This window comes from Cyprinus carpio, chromosome B13 (assembly GCF_018340385.1).
Source record: "Cyprinus carpio isolate SPL01 chromosome B13, ASM1834038v1, whole genome shotgun sequence".
NCBI lineage: Eukaryota > Metazoa > Chordata > Actinopteri > Cypriniformes > Cyprinidae > Cyprinus > Cyprinus carpio.
Genome location: NC_056609.1, coordinates 10514373 through 10533074, shown reverse-complemented (window position 1 = coordinate 10533074; position 18702 = coordinate 10514373). Strand labels below are relative to the sequence as shown.

At 36.5% G+C, this 18702-nt stretch overlaps 2 protein-coding genes across 4 annotated transcripts; one reads left to right on the top strand and one right to left on the bottom strand.

Moving 5' to 3' along the window:
• On the bottom strand, window positions 1–3011 carry LOC109094094 (cytochrome c oxidase assembly factor 8). Its single transcript, XM_042736459.1, has 5 exons — window positions 2766–3011; window positions 1857–2054; window positions 1465–1528; window positions 1212–1302; window positions 1–583 (listed from the first exon to the last, which is right to left on the bottom strand). Exons 1-5 carry the CDS (start codon window positions 2892–2894, stop codon window positions 460–462), a joined length of 606 nt encoding a protein of 201 aa, XP_042592393.1. The 5' UTR covers window positions 2895–3011; the 3' UTR covers window positions 1–459.
• Window positions 3012–4510: 1499 nt separating this feature from the next.
• bag5 (BCL2 associated athanogene 5) lies at window positions 4511–18162 on the top strand. 3 transcript variants are annotated; one of them, XM_042736456.1, is made up of 5 exons: window positions 4511–4638; window positions 14745–15018; window positions 15104–15532; window positions 16089–16312; window positions 16960–18162. In XM_042736456.1, the coding sequence occupies exons 1-5, from the start codon at window positions 4616–4618 to the stop codon at window positions 17483–17485; spliced, it is 1476 nt and encodes a 491-aa protein (XP_042592390.1). In that variant the 5' UTR covers window positions 4511–4615; the 3' UTR covers window positions 17486–18162. The 3 variants fall into 3 exon arrangements, with proteins under 3 accessions (XP_042592390.1, XP_042592389.1, XP_042592391.1); XM_042736455.1 differs by lacking the exon at window positions 4511–4638 and adding an exon at window positions 9758–9932; XM_042736457.1 differs by lacking the exon at window positions 4511–4638 and adding an exon at window positions 13711–13824.
• Window positions 18163–18702: the final 540 nt, after the last annotated feature.

Below are 18702 nucleotides of genomic sequence, written 5' to 3'. Positions count from 1 at the left end.
TCATAATTAAATCCCCCTCACGTCATTGCAAATATTTATTTCTCAAAACATGTTCCACAGAAGAAAGTCATGCAAAAAAGGCAGTTTTTTAGGGTGAGTAAATGTTAATAAAATGTTCAGTTTTGGGTGATCTATCGCTTTAAGACGTGCTTGTAGCTTTCTAAAGGCTTCTACAGAACCGCGCATATTTCCGCTCCACGTGTAGCTGCAGTAACTATCAGGTTTTGAAGGGTTATCAGACAGATCATAAAAACTGACAGCTTCTCCCTGTCGAATATTGAGAATGTAAAATCTGTGCTGCTGAGCTGCATTACACTCGCACATTTACAAACACAGGCACACAAGCATCTTCAGTATTTCACAACAGTTACAGATTTTGCTGCAATCTTTGCTCTAAACTAAAGTGCTTTCACTTCCACATTGAGACGATACCAAATCAGCAGTGTCTTTATTTGCATTTCATGTAGTTTTCCCTTTCCCTCGTGCGGTTCCCCTCGTCTGTCCAGTCAGGGTCCTCCATGTGTTGTCTAGAGCTACTCTCGCCATCAGAAGTGTAATGGTGAAGTTCCGTCGATACCATTCCCTGATTAACAAGACGATACGGAAGAAATAAATAACATGATATTAACCCTGTAAAGCCTGACATATTTAAAAAGTACTTTTGTTGTTGTTTGTTTTTAATGGAAAGGTACATTAAGACTTTACACAAAAGCTTGCAAGTGTTTTTTGTTGAGTATCATTTGATAGATTAAGCTTTTATGGCCCATTTAATATGATATAGATGAATATGGAGCTCAAGGAGGAGCAAAACACCTTAATTTTATTCAGTAGCCCAAACTAAGCAAAAATATGCAATTTTCTGCACTTGCATATATTTTTATGGCTAAAAAGTAAGATGCAATTCTGACAGCTTGTAGTGTAAATCAGTGAGATCTTTCTAACAGTACAGCAGACTACTTACATAATGCATATAAATATCAGTCGTCATCTCAAAATAATGTTTAGTAAGATGATATTTAACTGCTTGATCAACGTTCTGTAGTTTTATTTTGGGGGTAAAACATATAATGCAATGAAATACAGTGATGATTCGGAGATGAACAAATAAGCAGTTTTTTACTGAATTATCAATCACAGGGCAGAAGGCATGTAGAAGATTGTATACAACAGGTTTTATTATATTATAGTACATATTTGAGTTTTTATCTCACCTGTTATAATTGGCATGTCTTGCAATGTTTTTGTCTAAAAAGTGTTTGTAAAATACTGCCATTTCCTCAATGCTTAGAGTCCTTTTCCTTCCTGGAACCATAATAAATGGCACATTATACAGAAGGCATGTCCCAAACACCTTTTAAGAATCAATTATCAGGTCGATCAATATGAGTTCTTCAGCGATCACATGTACATTTGGTTATGTGTGATAAATATACTGTAGGTAGTGTTCATATTTAGACAGCTCACCATCATCATCTCTCTCTGACAACCCTTTCGCTGACAGCTGTGATCTCACATATTCTTCCTTTTCCTGTTAGAAAAAAAAATTAATAAATGGGTCAATATGAACTTGATGAGGTGAGTGGTGCCCGTCTGTGGAAAATTCACAAACATTGTTATGCGGTTGCTAAGAGTAAAAAAAAAAAATAGAAAAATCCATTGTTAAAGTTTGTACTGCATATTAAACATTCTGCAAGCATTTCCAACACAAAACTGCCCCCTAGTGGTGATATAATGGTAAAGGAGGAACTTCATAGAGGATTGCAACAGTTAAAGTAATTACTCAACATGTTAAATGTGTTTCCTGCACCATATACTGTGTTGTTTTTAAGCTTGCACCGTACAGCTGTGGTTCACACCTTGCTAAATGTGAAGTTCTGGTTGGCCCAGAACTCGTGGTTCCAGTCCTCAGTCTCCTGTCTCAGATGCCTCAACTTCCTTTCCTGTGGGGTCTCATGCTCTGGGATGTGATATATGATGGGCCTCAGGTTTGACAGTCTGTCTGGAGGACCGATCCAGTCATATTTTGATGTTGCTGCTGGACGGAATTCAGTCCTCTATAATAAAAAGATTAAAACAAGACAGCATAAGAAGTTTCCAAAAAACAAGAAACAACTATAAATCTGGTTAAAACGAGGCAACTGCACCTACAGTAGTAACTATTTTGTATTATTAAAATTATATATGAAAATTAAACATCAATAGGAATTAAGAAACCTAAAAGAAAAGAAATATGTGACCCTGGACCACAAAACCAGGCATACAGGTCAATTTTTTTTTATTTTAATTTATACAAGGCTGAATAAATAAGTTTTCCATTGATGTATGGTTTCTTAGGATCGGACAATATTTGACTGAGATACAACTGTTTGAAAATCTGGAATCTGAGGGTGCAGAAAAATCAAAATATTAAAGTTGTCCAAATGAAGTCCTTAATGCATATTACTAATTAAAAAATAAGTTGTGATATATTTACAGTAGGAAATCTACAAAATATTTTCATGGAACATGATCTTTACTTAATATCCTAATGAATTTTGGCAATAAAAAAAATCTATAATTTTGACCCATACAATTTATTTTTGGGCTACTGCTACAAACACACTCGTGCTACTTCAGACTTGTTTGTGCTCCAGTGTCACAAATGTGCATTTCTAAATAAAAAGCAGTAATAATAAACTTAACTGGCGCGTGCCACAGCGCATATATGTGTAGAAGAACAGTTACATTGCTGTTAGTTACAGTGACAGAGCTGGTGATCTACAGACCTCTGCTCGCTTGGCAGGATGTTTTGGAGCTTGGCTTGCGCTTTGTTGATGACCTCGACAGGAACTCCTTAATGACAGACACGGACGCAGAGACCTAAATATTAAAGTACTACCTGTTTTTACATTCATCGTCGATAAGTCATTGACCTTGATCAGAATTAATAAGCGGAAATTTCCCCTGGCCTCAGTGACAGCATGAAACTTCAGTACAATCAGAGAATGTATAATATGGCGAGAAGTTTCACTCTCACTACACTTCCGGCTTCTGAACTGGTTGCAGTTCCACTCTGATTCCATATGAGGGCGCTCACAGGACGAGTGCAGAATGAATGGAGGTCAATGGCGGTATACCCCTCAAAATCCACTTTTCTCAGGATATAATTTTTTGTCTAGTAATTTGAATGTTGTATTCGAAAGGAGATGCAAAGAAATTACACACTGCTGGGTTTTAGATTTTTTAGAGTCACTTATTTGCTTTAAAAAGTCTTTTAAAATGTCAATGACGTCATACGTTATACGTTCATTAGCAGAATGCTAGCGTGTTATGGGCAACAACAACTCAACCTGTAACAAATCGAAAGGACATCAGTACTCGTTCATTCAATTTTCGACCTATAACCCATGTTGAACTTGCAAAACCTATAATCAGATCTGAGATTTCTCAACGGCAGTCGGGTGAAAGGGACAAATTTAGCCGTCTAGCCCCATAGGCGCCCGTTCATTTTGCACTCGTGGCGATCGCCCCCAGTGGAACTCTGGTGGAACTGCAACCAAAATTCGGTACAATAGGACTTAATAGGGAGTGGGAAGGCTCTCCGTAGACGGGCTCTGGTACAATTTTAACATGGTGGGTGATTTTAAAATAAAAGTCTTTTCCCTCACTCATGCATCAGTACTTCCTACAAGAGAGCATATATATAATTGTTTTCTGAGAAAAAAAAACGCAACATATCGCGTTCTGTAAGAGTGCATTGTGTTTTATGTGAATTATATTTCCAACAAAAATACAGATTTTTATAACTCTCTTGAGCGTTTTACTTCCTGTACTTCTGATTTAATCAAACTGGACGACCAACACATTCCCTGAGTTACGAAACTATAAAACCAACAAGTTTGCACCTATACAGTCTAGGGTTTGCACGTAAAAGTTATGTGTATATGGCAATATAATCTGCATTGTAGATTATAATTGCAATATTTTTGACTAACTCATTTATCTGTGTGTGTGTTTGAAAATAAACAAATGCTTTCAGTGACGTTAAATATTTTTACATTGTTACATGAAAATTCCATTTTAAATAGCGTTTCCGAATATTTGAATTTAAATTATATTTATTAAAGAATCCTGAAAATGTATCACTGTGAAATATATCACAGCAAATCATCATATTAGACAGATTTCTGAAGGATCCTGTGACACTGGAGCACTGATGCTGGAAATACATCATCACAGGAAAAAATTAAAACTTTGTACAACTGCAATAATATTGCTGTTTTACTGTATTCTGGGTAAATATATGCAGCCTTGGTGAGCATAAGAGGCTTCTTTCAAAAACATTTAAAAATCTTACTGACCCCAGGTTTTTTTTTTTTTTTTTTTTTTTTTTTTTTTTTTTTTTTTTGAATGATAGGGAGTAACGTTATATCATTTTGTTATATCCTCGCGCTCATTTAAAACGCAGCAAATTTGACAGCAACACATGACACGTGTTATTGACGTGTGATGAATTTAAACTCTTCGTAACTCGTTCGTTCTCGCTTGGCCAGCTAGTTTATGTCATTAGACATGTATGCCCGGTGGTTGTAAACCTAAATTGCATTGTGTTTAATCTGTAAACACAGACTCCCCAATGGCTGCCCGCTGGTTATGCAGGTAGGATGGACGGCCCGTTAAACATCATGTTTAATAAGACATGTATTTATATGATAACGTGTTTACTTTATACAACGCTTCACCTTGCTCTGCTGTAAGCTCTTAATGAGAGCTGATCAATGTCTTTGTGTGGATCTAATAGCAGCAAGCTATACACGCGGATTATTTCAAGTCATTTGTGTCGTTTTAAATTGTTAGCTATTACGTTTACAGTTGACGTTGTTGTGCATAAAAGATGAAACCACTTTGTGTTGTGGAAGGGAGTTCACTTTTGACTTCATCGCCTAAATGTGTTTATCAGAACCTACGGAGGGAGGGGAGTGAGTAGATCCCGTGCAGTATCTGTCGATATGACACGCCTCGGGTCACGGGGAGGGGGTTTTAGTCATTGATCAGGAAAATGTGTTCATGTTGAAGATCTGACAGTATGAGGGATCCCTCCTGGTGTGAGGAATGGTCTCCCCAGTGTGGTGTTTCATTTGGGAACGAATCGCTGTTTTTGAACGAGTCTTTTAAGTGAATCGTTCTGGTTCACTTCTATACACCATCCATTGGTATTTTAAGTTTACTTAAGTCTCTCCCTTTTGACTGCACTCCTGTCTTTAGATATTGACTTTAGCACGAGCAAGTAGTGAGGAGGACTGCAAAGGAATAATTAATTGGTTGTATTTACCAGTGCCAATATCTTGGCAGAATGGAAATGTCTTTATATATTTATATATTTTGTATATGTATATCTGTTTTGTATCTGTATATGCCTATTTATATCAAGGAAGATACTGAAGTTTTGATATTCTGTTTCTATGAGAATAGGGACGTCCACACGTTATAAGGATGATGTTGTTGGAATCACATTTTTTTTTTTCCAGCTGATGAATCATAACTTAAAAAACACTGACAGCCAATCAGAATCTAAAGCTAAAATTTAAATTTAAAGCTAGAATATTTACAATGTAGAAACTAATTATCGTTTTTGGTGTCAACAGAGCTATTGACACCAGGGACGATAAATATAACGAAAGTTTTATTAATAATTCTGTGAGAATACGGAATCTGTGGCACAGCTTTAATAACAATGACGGAGGAACAATATTGTTGGAATCACTTCCAGCTAAGGTATGATTAAAAACAAACATTCACAGCCAATCAGAAGCCAGAGTACAACATAACTGAAGCGTGTATTTAAAGCAAGAATGATAACTACAGGTGCATCTCAATAAATTAGAATGTCATGGAAAAGTTCATTTATTTCAGTAATTCAACTCAGATTGTGAAACTCATGTATCAAATAAATTAAATGCACACACACTGAAGTAGTTTATGTCTTTGGTTCTTTTAATTGTGATGATTTTTTTTATTTTATTTTTTTTAAATAAATGAACTTTTCCACGACATTCTAATTTATTGAGATGCACCTGTATATTATCATCTTCGCCAATGGATGCAGGGCTCTAGACTAACTTTTTGCACTGGTTGCACTTGTGCGCCTAACTTTTTTTCTTAGGTGCAACAGCACAAAAGTCAGGTTCACCCACATTTTTGACCACATCGCATTTAACACCTCATTATTACAAGTTCCCTTTTTTTTTTTTTAAATCGCTGTCCATATAGGCAATATTGACTTGTAGCCTAAATGATTAACTTACAATCTGGTCAACATAATGTTCTTTATTTGAAGCACAATTCTACAAGAAAGGTAACTTACTGAAAAAGTGTTGGTGCTTAAAGTGCTTTACTGAGTTGAAATTTAAACTTAAAACATCTCAAGATAAATGAAATAAAAAGAAAATCTAAATTAAGTGTTTTAAGGGCTTCAAACTGAACATCTCATGGCTCAATGTCTTATGGACTATCCTCAATTGCAGTCACATGCCCCTCGGATGGCCAACTCCTGTAGTTTGGCCTTGGCTAAACCAGCTGGCCACACTCTCTCTAGCAGCAAAATCGTCCAGACCTGACCCCTCTACACTGATTCTTATCAGATCTTCCCCTGTGTCTGAAGGAAGGGATGCTCTAGTGTCTGATCTGAACAGCTAAACAGTCCCTAAACAGCTTATACTACTGTCTCAGCTATTAAAACAGTTCAGTTTTGTATGTGTAATAGCAAAGTTATTATATTTCATTTCATTTTTTTATTAAGTTAATTTAGAAAAACATTTGGAGCATTTTTTGTTTGTTAAATATATGTTTTAGTTTTTTTTTTAAGTAACGATCAAGCGGCCAGCTGCAGACAGTGAGACTATGTTTGATCAATTTATCCTTGTCAAATCATCACGACTCGCGTAAAATAAAATCTATAGATATAAAACAGTTCAAGCATATAACAGTGTTTAAATGTTAGACCCATAGACCCAGATAAATGTGCGCTATATCCAATGGTTTGTGTGGAGACGCCAGCGTGATCACTTGCATTTTTTCAGTAGATACGCCATCATTTTTGCACATAAAGGTAAGAGTAATACATCACTAGTAACTGCAAAGGGTCTTTTATTTGTGTGCACTCACAATATCAACAAAACGGTTAGTTTTTTGAATCTCGTGTTTTTTATGAGTATAATATTTAACAGGAGTTAAGTGAATGAATGGATAATAGGTGTGATAAATATATCTATAGAAAGCTTTAAATGATTACTTAACGAAATAAAACAAATCGAAAACAAAGACTCTTTCATTATAGTCAAAATCCGTAAAGATGCACTTCTCTGTAAAGGTGCGTCTAAAAGAAAACACTAGTTTATTTGTAAATAATTCAAACATCTCCTTACTATTCCCCCCTGTCACATTTATGGTAATTACTTTTGCCGGTGCTTTGCGGCAAGCTTGAGTCTATTGCGTGTATTTGCTGTGCTGCTGCTGCGGGACACTAAACACTGTCGAGCTGCTCTTGACAGTCGCGGTAGCACGGTCTCGTGTTGTTTCCACTTGCGTGGCTTTTTTTTTTTCATCACTAATTGATGGATGTCTAAAATATAAAAGTAAGGAGAAGTCTAAAACTGGTGGGAGGCCCGGCCTGCGTCTGAACTATGACGTGAAAATTATCCCGAAGCCCGGCTCAAGGGGTGTAAAAAAAGTCGGGGCCCGTCGGGCTCGGGCTGAAATACAGGGCTCTAGTGTCTGTTGTTGAACCACAGGAAGACTTTCAGAGTGGCGGAGACTTTTTTTACCCCTCGAACGGCTGGTCGCACTCTAGAGCCCTGGGATGATGATGTTCTCTTTATTGTAAGCATGTGCTGCAGTTATATGTCATCTGCTTAACTAGCCTGATATGAGTAGTATGCTATTCTGAATTCAGTCAGTGTTTTAGTCTGAATGAGATTTGGAGTGACACTGATTGAGAGACAAACAAACACCAGGCTGAACAAACCAGAGAATGTTTGTTTATCTTGGCATCTCCTTCTCAAAACAGAATTGTGGATGTGTAAAAAATAACTAATAACTAGTGCTGTCAAACGATTAATCACGATTAATCTCTTATTCACATAATATATGTCCGTGTACTGTGTATGTTTATGATGTGTAAATACAAATACACACACATACAATATGGATAAAAGCGTCTGCTAAATGACTAAATGTACAGTACAGGTAAAAAGTTTGGAAACATTACTATTTTTAATGTTTTTGAAAGAAGTTTCTTCTGCTCATTAAGCCTGCATTTATTTGATCAAAAATACAGAAAAAACAGTAATATTGTGAAATATTATTACAACTTAAAATAATAGTTTTCTATTTGAATATACTTTAAAAAAATAATTTATTATTCCTGTGATGCAAAGCTGAATTTTCAGCATCATTACTCCAGCCTTTAGTGTCACATGTAACATCCAATCTATCACATGATCATTTAGAAATCATTCTAATATTCTGATTTATTATGAGTGTTGGAAACAGTTCTGCTGTCTAATATATTTGATGAATAAAAGATTAAAAAGAACTGCATTTATTCAAAAAAAAAAAAAAATTCTAATAATATATATTCTAATAATATATTTTCTTTACTATCACTTTTTATCAATTTAACACATCCTTGCTGAATAAAAGTATGGATTTTATTTAAAAAAAGAAAGAAAAAAAATTACGGACCCCAAATTACTGACCAGTAGTGTATATTGTTATTACAAAATATTTATATTTTAAAAACATAGCTTCTTTTTTTTTTTTTTTTTTTTTTTTTAATTTTTATTCATTTTACTTTTTATTCATCAAAGTATCCTAAAAAAGTATCACATGTTCTGAAAAAATATTAAGCAGCAGAACTGTTTCCAACTATGATAATGAATCATCATATTAGAATGATTTCTAATTCAGCTTTGCATCACAGAAATAAATGATAATTTAAAGTATAATAAATTTAAAAACAATTATTTTAAATTGTAATAATATATCACAATATTACATTTTTTTTCTGTATTTTTGATCAAATAAATGCAGGCTTGATGAGCAGAAGAAACTTCTTTCAAAAACATTAAAAATAGTAATTTTTCCAAACTTTTGACCTGTACTGTAAATGTATATGTATTTTGAAAATAATTACAAATATTTGCATGCGTATATATTTCTATAATTTATATATATAAACATAACATATTTTTCTTAAATACGTTCATTCATGCTTGTGTATTTTTATATACACAATAAATATAAACAGTACACACAAACATTATGTAAACAAAGACTTTTATTTTGGATGCGATTAATTGTGATTAATTGTTTGACAGCACAACTAATAACCATACACAATTAAAATAAATGTAATTCTTAATTTGTTTACGATTACCATTGTTTTTCTATAACTTAGTTAAATGTCATGTCAGGCAGTTAAGTAAATGAGGTAAAAATGTAAGATATGCTTTATTGTAATTTGTGAGAAAAACACTTATGTTTTCTTAAAAGTTCTACAGGCAGGCAAAAATTAAAAAGGATAATAAATCTTATTTTAGTCATCAATGACTCAAAGTGAAAGATTCAGTACCACACAAAATGTCACTCAACTGGCGCCACCTACCGGCGTAACTGCATAAAGAATCACTGAATGACTCATTTAGCGAACTGATTCAAAAGAGTCACTGAGATGAATCACTAGCGCTTATAGTGGGAGGGAAGGGGAGGGGCAGAAATGCAGTCCATACCGATGTGATGCTGCTGCTCTAAATGCCAGTCTCTGCCAGTGTCACCGCAAGTCAACGATCCAGAAATTACTGGAGTGTTGCACCGCGCAAAACATTTCAGTAGCGTAGCTGATGGAAACGGGGTCCGCTAGACATGTGCGCGAACGTTTTCGGCGCGTTGAAAAGGTGAGAAATACGCTGCGCATCTTAGGAGGAGGTGGTGAGAGATGCTCGGATTGTGTCGGATAGGGTTGGCTGGTGTTCAGAAGCAATAAAAAATGTCCTTCTGCCATGCTTTCATTCATGTAAAACCAGGCACAGCGTTGTCAGATTACAGAAAGCATCTGTGGTGAAGCATGGTCAGGTTTGTGTTAGCCTGTATCCTAACCCTGCTTTAATGATTTTATAGTTCATGTCACGGATGTAGCCATATATTCAGTAGACTACTGGGGGACGAACAAATGTAGTAATTTAAGAATCAGTCATTGCAAAACCCATATTGGTGGGAGGGCATGTTATGTTCCTGGTTCATGTATCAGGGTGCAGCTGTAAGACACTCTTCATGATGGCACACATGATGATGATGATGATGATGAAGAAGAAGAGATGCGTTTTGCATTCAGCATCAGAGCTGCTGTGGACAGTTCCAGAATCTCGACTCCCTCCCTATAGCTAGTGTTGATGCTGAAGTTTGAAGACCCCTGCTATTAGTCTCAGTAACTGAAATACAAGTCTGGCCATTTTTAATTTTAGAATTAAAGATAATGATCTTGTTCTGCCAGGACATTGTCCATTAAGTTAACAGACATTTAATTTAGCTTTAAAACACAACATGGGTAAGACATCTGTGAAAAATCAATACAGAATCAATTGCTTCATATTACATTATGAAGGTACAAATAGTACACGGTACATTAGGTCATATTTTTATGGATTTTCTGCTGTGTAGTTTGTTTATTATTTGTTATATTAATGTTTATTGCATAATTTTAGTGCCAGGTGTGTTGCCCTGTTAGTTGACAGTATTTTTACTGTGAATTTCTGGCATGCACAGCTGACAGTTTATATCCTAAATTTAACCGGATGTTTTTTTACAGTATACTTTATATAAAATGAAATACATGATGCTCATTGTGATGATGATGAGACGTTGCTTTCAGTCTCCATGAACAGAGAACTGTTTTAGTTCGTCTAGTAGTCTCGTTAGTTTAGACCTCCATCAGTTTTAGTAGAGAAGTAATTGTGAATAATCCAGAGATTAATTTTTTTATATATATATATTATTATTTTACAAAAAAGCTGCAGGATAGAATTACAGTTTGTTCAGTGGATTGTACTGTTGCTTAACATTCAAACTATTTAGCTGACAAAATGTGTTTCCGAAAAAAATCTTCAGCTGACAAAAGCTCCATTAAACAGTTTTGAAAGACACGAGTTGTGAAAAATGATATGATCTAAACCTTTACACAGTTTGTGCTATTATAAAGTCTGTAAGTCTATCCCTCGCCCTGTTTTCATCTGTGTTAATTCAATAAGGTTCACTGGTAAGATGATATGTGTGCTATTTGGAATCAAGTCTGTATATCCACATTATCAGTTGTTTGTTGTGCAAAAGTGACATTAGGTGTTTGTTTGGAGTCAATGAAATGTTTCTTGAGCATTATTGTTAAGGGCTATAAGGATAAAGGCAAAAAAAAAAATTACTATTTACTGGGGACCATCCATAAAAATATTGTCCCAGCAAGCCCATGTAAATCTTTAGAAATCTTTAGCTTTAGAAAATAATGAATTGACTGATGTGTCAGAATGCGGTGAATGGTGAGAGAAGCAGTGATGTATTGCCACTGATGAGCTCTGGCATGGATGGCATGTTGGCTTTTGGCTAGACTCAGATTTCATTGTCCAAAGTGTTTGTTTGTGTATTTATTTGCTTGAGGTTGGTTGCTATATTTAGTGGTATTTTGTTGCTTAAATTACTGGATAGCAGAGAACGATAAAGGAGGGGAGACAGGAAGCTGGGTAGCAGGTGGAGCATTTGGACAGATGATGTTCTTCTGACTCATCCTTATCTGACCCTCCCCTCTTACAATCACAGCATGACGTCACACTAACGTCGTACTATTGCTCAACTGTGGGAGCAGAAATTTAACAAGCTAGGTCAACTGTTCATAAGTTCTCATAAGTGAACCTTGGTGTTTCTTGGGAGTATTCAAGGAGTATTTATTTGAGATTTTTGAACACAACAGTAATATCTAACTGGTTTTGTTGTAGATTGGAGCCTTTTTTGGACATTTTTACTTGTATATTGCTGCTGTAATCATTTTACTTGACACCGCCATGAGTTTTCTTCTCGACAACATTCTAGCTGTTATATAAAAGGATAAAGCACCCAAGGCGTACTTTTGGAGGAAAAAAGCTATCAAGAACAAGCGTGACATCTTTGATCCTGAGGTATACAAGGACTGCATTCTCACTGCACAGTTGTGAATGTATTGTGCATTAAAGTTATATTCAGGATTAAATGCAGTTTAATCTTTTTCACCAGCTTCTGTGGCATACTCTCGGTTACCACAGAAAATAATTTTGACTTGTGCTTCAGTTTGTAATGTGTGTACAGCTGTAATATGGTATAAATTGTACTGCTGAGGTGGGACTACTTTTGTATTTAAAAAAAGTGTGTGTGTGTGTGTGTGTGTGTGTGTGTGTGTGTGTATATATATATATATATATATATATATATATAAAGTGTGTGTGTGTGTGTGTGTTATATATATATATATATATATATATTATAAGAAATTAAGAACAAGAACAAGGACACATCAAATCAAAATTGACCATAATAATGTTACAAAATATTTATATTTCAAATGCTGTTTATTAAAGAATCCTTAAAAAATGTATCATCACAGCATGATTTCATATCATATTTTTGTTTTGCAAAAATATTAAGCATCTATAAACAGCATCTGTTTATATATTGATAATAATAAGAAATGTTTCCTAAACAGCAAATCAGCATATTAAAATGATTTTCTGAAGGATCAGGTGACACTGAAGGTTGGAGTAATGATGTTGAAAATATATTAAAATAGATAACAGTTCTTGTAATATTTCACAATATTATTGTTTTACTGTATTTCTGATCAAATAAATGCAGTATATTGATGAGCATAAGATAAATTATTTCTTTTTTACAGTCTTTTTTTTTTTTTGGGAAACTTTTTTTTTTTCAAAATATATAAAAGTAATCTTAAATCCCTCACTAATGTCATTGCAGTATTTGCATCTGAATTGCAATTGGTCTTCATTATTGCATTTATTTACATATTAAATGCCGTCTCATCTCCGTTGCATACAAACACAGCACACTGACTGTTGAGTTATAATGACTACAGCAAACCGCAGATTCAAAGCCTAAAATGTAAATTTACCCAAAACTTTAAACCTATTCTTTTGCTGTCTTGCAAGTAGTGCTGTTTCCTAACAAGGGAATGCTAATCGGATGTTGATCAAAATAACTGCATGTTTAAATAATACAATAATAATAAATCACACATGCTTTTAATTGTATCCTTGACTTCCTGCTCTGGAAAAGGCCACATAGAATATACAATAACACTTCATTTTAAAGTGTCGTTGTTACACGTTACCTTAATCCTAACCCTAACCATAGAGTAAGTAGCCTACATGTAGTTAATTAATATTACTCTGTACTTAAATGTATAATTACACTCTAACGAGGACAAACCCAAAATACTATATTTGTGTACTTATTGTTAGGTGCATTGATCAGAAAGCATCTAGCAGGAACTTAAATGTAATTGCTCAGTAGCTCTACATTATATTTAAAGCCTTCTGCAATCTCTTCCATGTCTGTTATCAAATGTATTTCATGAGTACTACGGTCTAATAGACGCTGTCTCTTTAAGGACCATGAATATGATCTGTCTATGACATCACAGACACTTCCCTAGGGAATAGAGAGGCAGTCGGCTGCCACTAAAATATTGTCCAGGACTTTGAATCTGCAGCGGTAAGACAGCTCTGAATGGACGGTGTTCTGGAAGGGCATCAGGTTTGTTCGGTTTATACACTTTAATAACATGTGCTATTAGCCAGACTTTGCCATCTTTTTGTGAAAGTGAGTAGGACCGGACCACACCAGCAGGTAGGGAGTACACTTTCCAAGACCTTCCAGTAAGTTGGGTTGTCGCAACCTGCCTGTTGTTGTCAGAATCGGATGAATGGATTGATTACAGAAAGTCAGACTTGGTACGCATGAACATGCAACATGGTTGCATTTCAGATGGACAGATTAAGCAAGTTATATGAACCTTCTGATTTTGGGAAACTGTTAGGTTGTCCAGCTAACAAACGGAGGTTTGTGATGTGACGCATTCATAGCTCCTGTTTCCTGCACTGGCAAGCCTTTGCATAGATGTCATGCATTCAGACAGTTCCCGTTTCCTGCTCTGGCATGCTTAATTTGGTTATTGTATGGTTTATGATGGGTGTAGTTGGGTGCACAAAACCTCTTTCCTGTATTTTTCATAATAGAAGTTTACCTGGGTTAGGATTAAACCCATTTTATCCCACCACACAATAATACACAGTCTTGAATTTTTGACAAGTGGATCATATCTTTTTTTTATCCCTTCTTCTTCTTCTTTTTGAACAGTTTATTTATTTATTTATTTATTTATTTATTTATTTGCCGTTTTATTCATCTAACTGCTTTCACTAGTTCATTTAAATAGTCATGCAGTGAAAAAAATGCATTTTTCTCACAATATTCTATATAGTCTGCTATTATCAATTAGTACGAGCTCATAAATTCTACCTGCACAATAAAATAATTAACAAAATGTAGTTTTCCTGCCAGTTAGCCATAAAAATCTTCTCTTTTACTTGTATTCAGTTTCATCCACTGTATTGTCATCACACTGTGACTATTTCCATATCCTGACCAGCTCTCACCTCTCTCTTCTCCTTCAGCCTGTTTAGGAAACCCTTTGATGGTGGGAAGAGGACGATGGATCATGGCAGTCAGCAACCACACACTCAGCAGATGCCAGGACCCTTCACAGGTTTTGCGGGACCCCAGGGCCCGTACCCTGGGCAGCACCCAGCCCTGTTACGGCTGGATGAGGTGCAAAGGGAGATTGTCGCCCTGGGCCCACAGGTGTGCTCTTACAGCGGCCTGCAGAGTGACAGAGAGTACAAACGACTGGAGCGAGAGCTGACCCGATTACTGCTGGAGGTCGATAAGGTCAGGACAGGCCATCCAACTTTTTAGTTTGGTATGAAGTCTCACTAGTTTGTTCTTCTTAACCATGTTTTGTTTCCTGACCCAGGTGGAGACGGAGGGCCGGCCGGAGCTTCAGCAGGCTCGGAAGCGTGCGGCAGGAGAGGTCGAGGGTCTGCTTCGCTACCTGGAGGGCAACGCTACGCATCCGTCTCGGCTGGCCATTGAGGAGCTGACCCAGGAGGTGCAGAACTTGCTGAATGAAGGGGTCGTGGGGCCGTTCCGGCAGGGCCAGGCTCAAGATGCCTTTGAGATCAGTGAGGAGCTGGTGGAGGCTGTGCAGGACGTGGCCATGCGGCTGGCTCAGGTTAAGACGGGAGGGAGCGTACCGCTCAGAAAGGCCCGTTACAAAGCGTTGACGAGGGTCTGTGCTGTACAGGAATTACTGGAGGGTCGTGTACGCACTCATACATTGGCGCTGCCATTGTCCGATGACACGCACGAGGCCGTGCAGCGTATTAATCAAGTCATGGCGCAGGTGAGTGGTATTGCAAAAAAAAAAAAATACCATGAGAAATCACAGTCCTGCATCACAATCACTGTTATTTATTTTACATGTGAAGAGACAGCAGAGAGTAGAAATAGCCATTAAAATGTTAATAGTGTGTTTTTTGTACAAAAAATAAGGAGAAAAAACAATCAAAACTTACCCTACCATTAAAAAGTTTAGGGTGAGTAAAATATGAAGGATCATGTTACATTGAAGACAGGAGTAATGATGCTGAAAATTCAGCTTTGCATCACAGGAATACATTACATTTTAAAATGAATTCAAATAGAGAACAGTTATTTTAAATTGTATTAATATTTCACAATTTGACTGCTTTTACTGTATTTATGATCAAATAAATGCAGTCTTAATGAGCATAAGAGACCTCTTTAAAAAAAAACAACCACTTTTGAATGGTTGTGTGTATATATAACATCTTTAATAAATTTTGAAAAAAAAAAAACATTTTGATTTTAGCCACGAAACAACTTAATGTTGACAGTAAAATGAAGAAAACTCATCTGAGATGAACTCATGTGTGTAGGTGAGTGGTGCCCGGTGTCAGGAAGTGGCTCTGCTGATGGGTCTGAGTGGGCGTGATAGCTGTGCCCACCTGGCGAGGGTCCTTACCGAGTTGTTGGTTGAGCTGGACGCCCTGGATGTGTCTAGTAATGCTGCAGTGAGGAACTACAGGAAACAAGTGGTGGAGGAGATCAATGGTCTGCTAAAACATCTTGACCTGGAGGTAGAAGGAGAGGACACACGCAGGTAACTCCAAATACACACATCAACACACAAACTACAATATGCAGCACCATTGAAATTCTGTTTAATGTTTACTTATAAGACATTCAATTAGTTTTATTTAAATGTGACGTTTTAAAATATAAATTAGAATTTTTCGTCAAAAGATAAACATTTTGATATACAAAAGTTTTAAATTATTATTATTATTTTTTATTTTGGAAAGAAGTTTCTTTTGCTCACTAAGGCTGTATAATAAATGTATTACTTTCTAGTATAACAATTTTACAAACATTACCATTCAAAAGTTTTGGTATCATTCCACAAAAATATTAAGCTGCAAGTTTTTTTTCAACACTAATAATAACAAACATGTTTCTTGAGCATTAATGATTAAGAAACATCTCAAATATCAAGAAATTATTTTTAGTGTTATGAATTCTTAAAACTTGTTTTTTTTATGGAAATCCTTTGCAATACCCCCCCCCCCCCAAATTTATCCTATTTTTTATATAAATATATAAAAAAAAATTGATAAATTATTATTATATAATGTATTCAGTATATATTATTTAAATTATTATTTATACTCAAAACTTAACTTGTATGTGATCAAGAGTTATTTTAATGGATTATTAGTTACTTAACCTTTTTTTTTTTTTTTTTTTTTGGTATGTTTTAGCGCAGAATGACTCGATTCGTGAAATTGAGGCGATCAGGGGCCGTGTCTCAGTGCTGCGGGAGGAGGTGCTTCGGCACGGTGCTGCAGGACATGGGACGGAGCTTCAAGGTCTCCTCACGCACCTGGATCAGGTGGACACGGGGCGTAACCCCTGCATTCGGGAGGCGCGGCGCAGGGCCGTGTTGGAAGTTCAGGCACTCATCACCTTCCTGGACCTCTGGGAAGCCCTAGGACGGCGTAACCCCGGACCAGACGAGCCTCTGCCTCATGCGTCTGTGTGGCGTGTCTTAGCCAGCCTGTGCGACCTGCAGGCTCAGGTTTTGGGCTTTGACGGCAAGAGGGCTGACAAGAGCTACATGGTATTGGAGGAGCTACTGACCAAACAACTTCTGGCTCTTGATGCTGTGGACCCTCAGGGTGACCAGGGGACCAAAATTGCCCGTAAGCAAGCTGTTAAACATGCCCAGAATATCCTTAATTACCTGGATATGAAGACGGATGAGTGGGAGTACTGAGAGGCCGATAAAAGAGCCTGGGAATAAGGAGCTGCAAGGAAAAAGGCAAAAGCTTTTTTGCCTCTTGTGCGACATATGAGGACACGGTCGTGCCGAGGATACGGGCCATGGGTGGAATTTTTAATTTGTGTATAAAATACTTTGTGTATTGCCGTGGGCAGCGAGACTGTTACCCATGATGCACTGCACCTGCTGCTTTTATTGGTCCATTACTGGTCCCTGAAAGCTGCCTTTCTCCTGGCAGAAGGAAACGTTGTTTCTAATGCACATGAAGTGTTTGTTTTCATGACAATGACCCATGACTTTTTTTTTAGTTGAATCTGTGCTGTTGATTGGTGTGGTGTGGTGCTAAACCCTGTTCTGCTGCCAAAATCTGCTTCCTGCTTTTCCCTACATGCCCGGGTGGAGCACACTTCAGTCTTTATCGCAGTGTGAGTACATCAGCTCTATAAACAACAACTGACCCAGAGGGAACAATATTTTAGCATTTCCTTGTATCCTCTACATATATGTCCCAGTTTATGTTAAAGGGATAGTTCACACTAAAAAAAATACAATACAATAGATGAGTGAATTAACATTGGTTTGTGATATCAGTTTAAAGCTGAAGTGTAATTTCTATGCCATTTGTGTCACCAAATGGACATTGTTTACACTTTTTAGAGTAGTTAACATGAAATGACTGAGTTGGTGTTTTAAGAAGACTTAAGGTTTGATAAAGAATAAATGAATGATAATTATAAACCTTCCTGCAGTTTTGTCAGATTTGATAGAGGACTGTGGCCAAAAATGCAATGAGGTGTATTGTGTTTGGAGACGTTTCCTTTTACTATGGAGGACAAAGAATAGAAACTAGTTTGCATGGTTTCTTGTCTTCTCCGTTGGTTTTTTTCTGTTAGGCAAAAAGTGCCTGTGCAAGCGACTAGGGAATCGAGCAGAGACTGAAAGTGTGTGTGTCTGTGATTGTTTAAAAAAAAAAAGTGGTGTGTGCTATTTTGGTGGTGAGGCTGATCAAAGTGGACAGGGGCGTTCTAGTACATTTTCATCTGAGCAGCATGGAAAGACAGCAAGCTATCAAACAAACTCAAAAACCGTGGCTAGATTCACACAGATCAGTGTGACCCAAATCTGATTTTTTTTGTTTTGTTTTTTGCACATGATAGACCTGGGGTTTTGGGAAGACTGTACTATGAACCAATATAGATTTGGTTCACTTT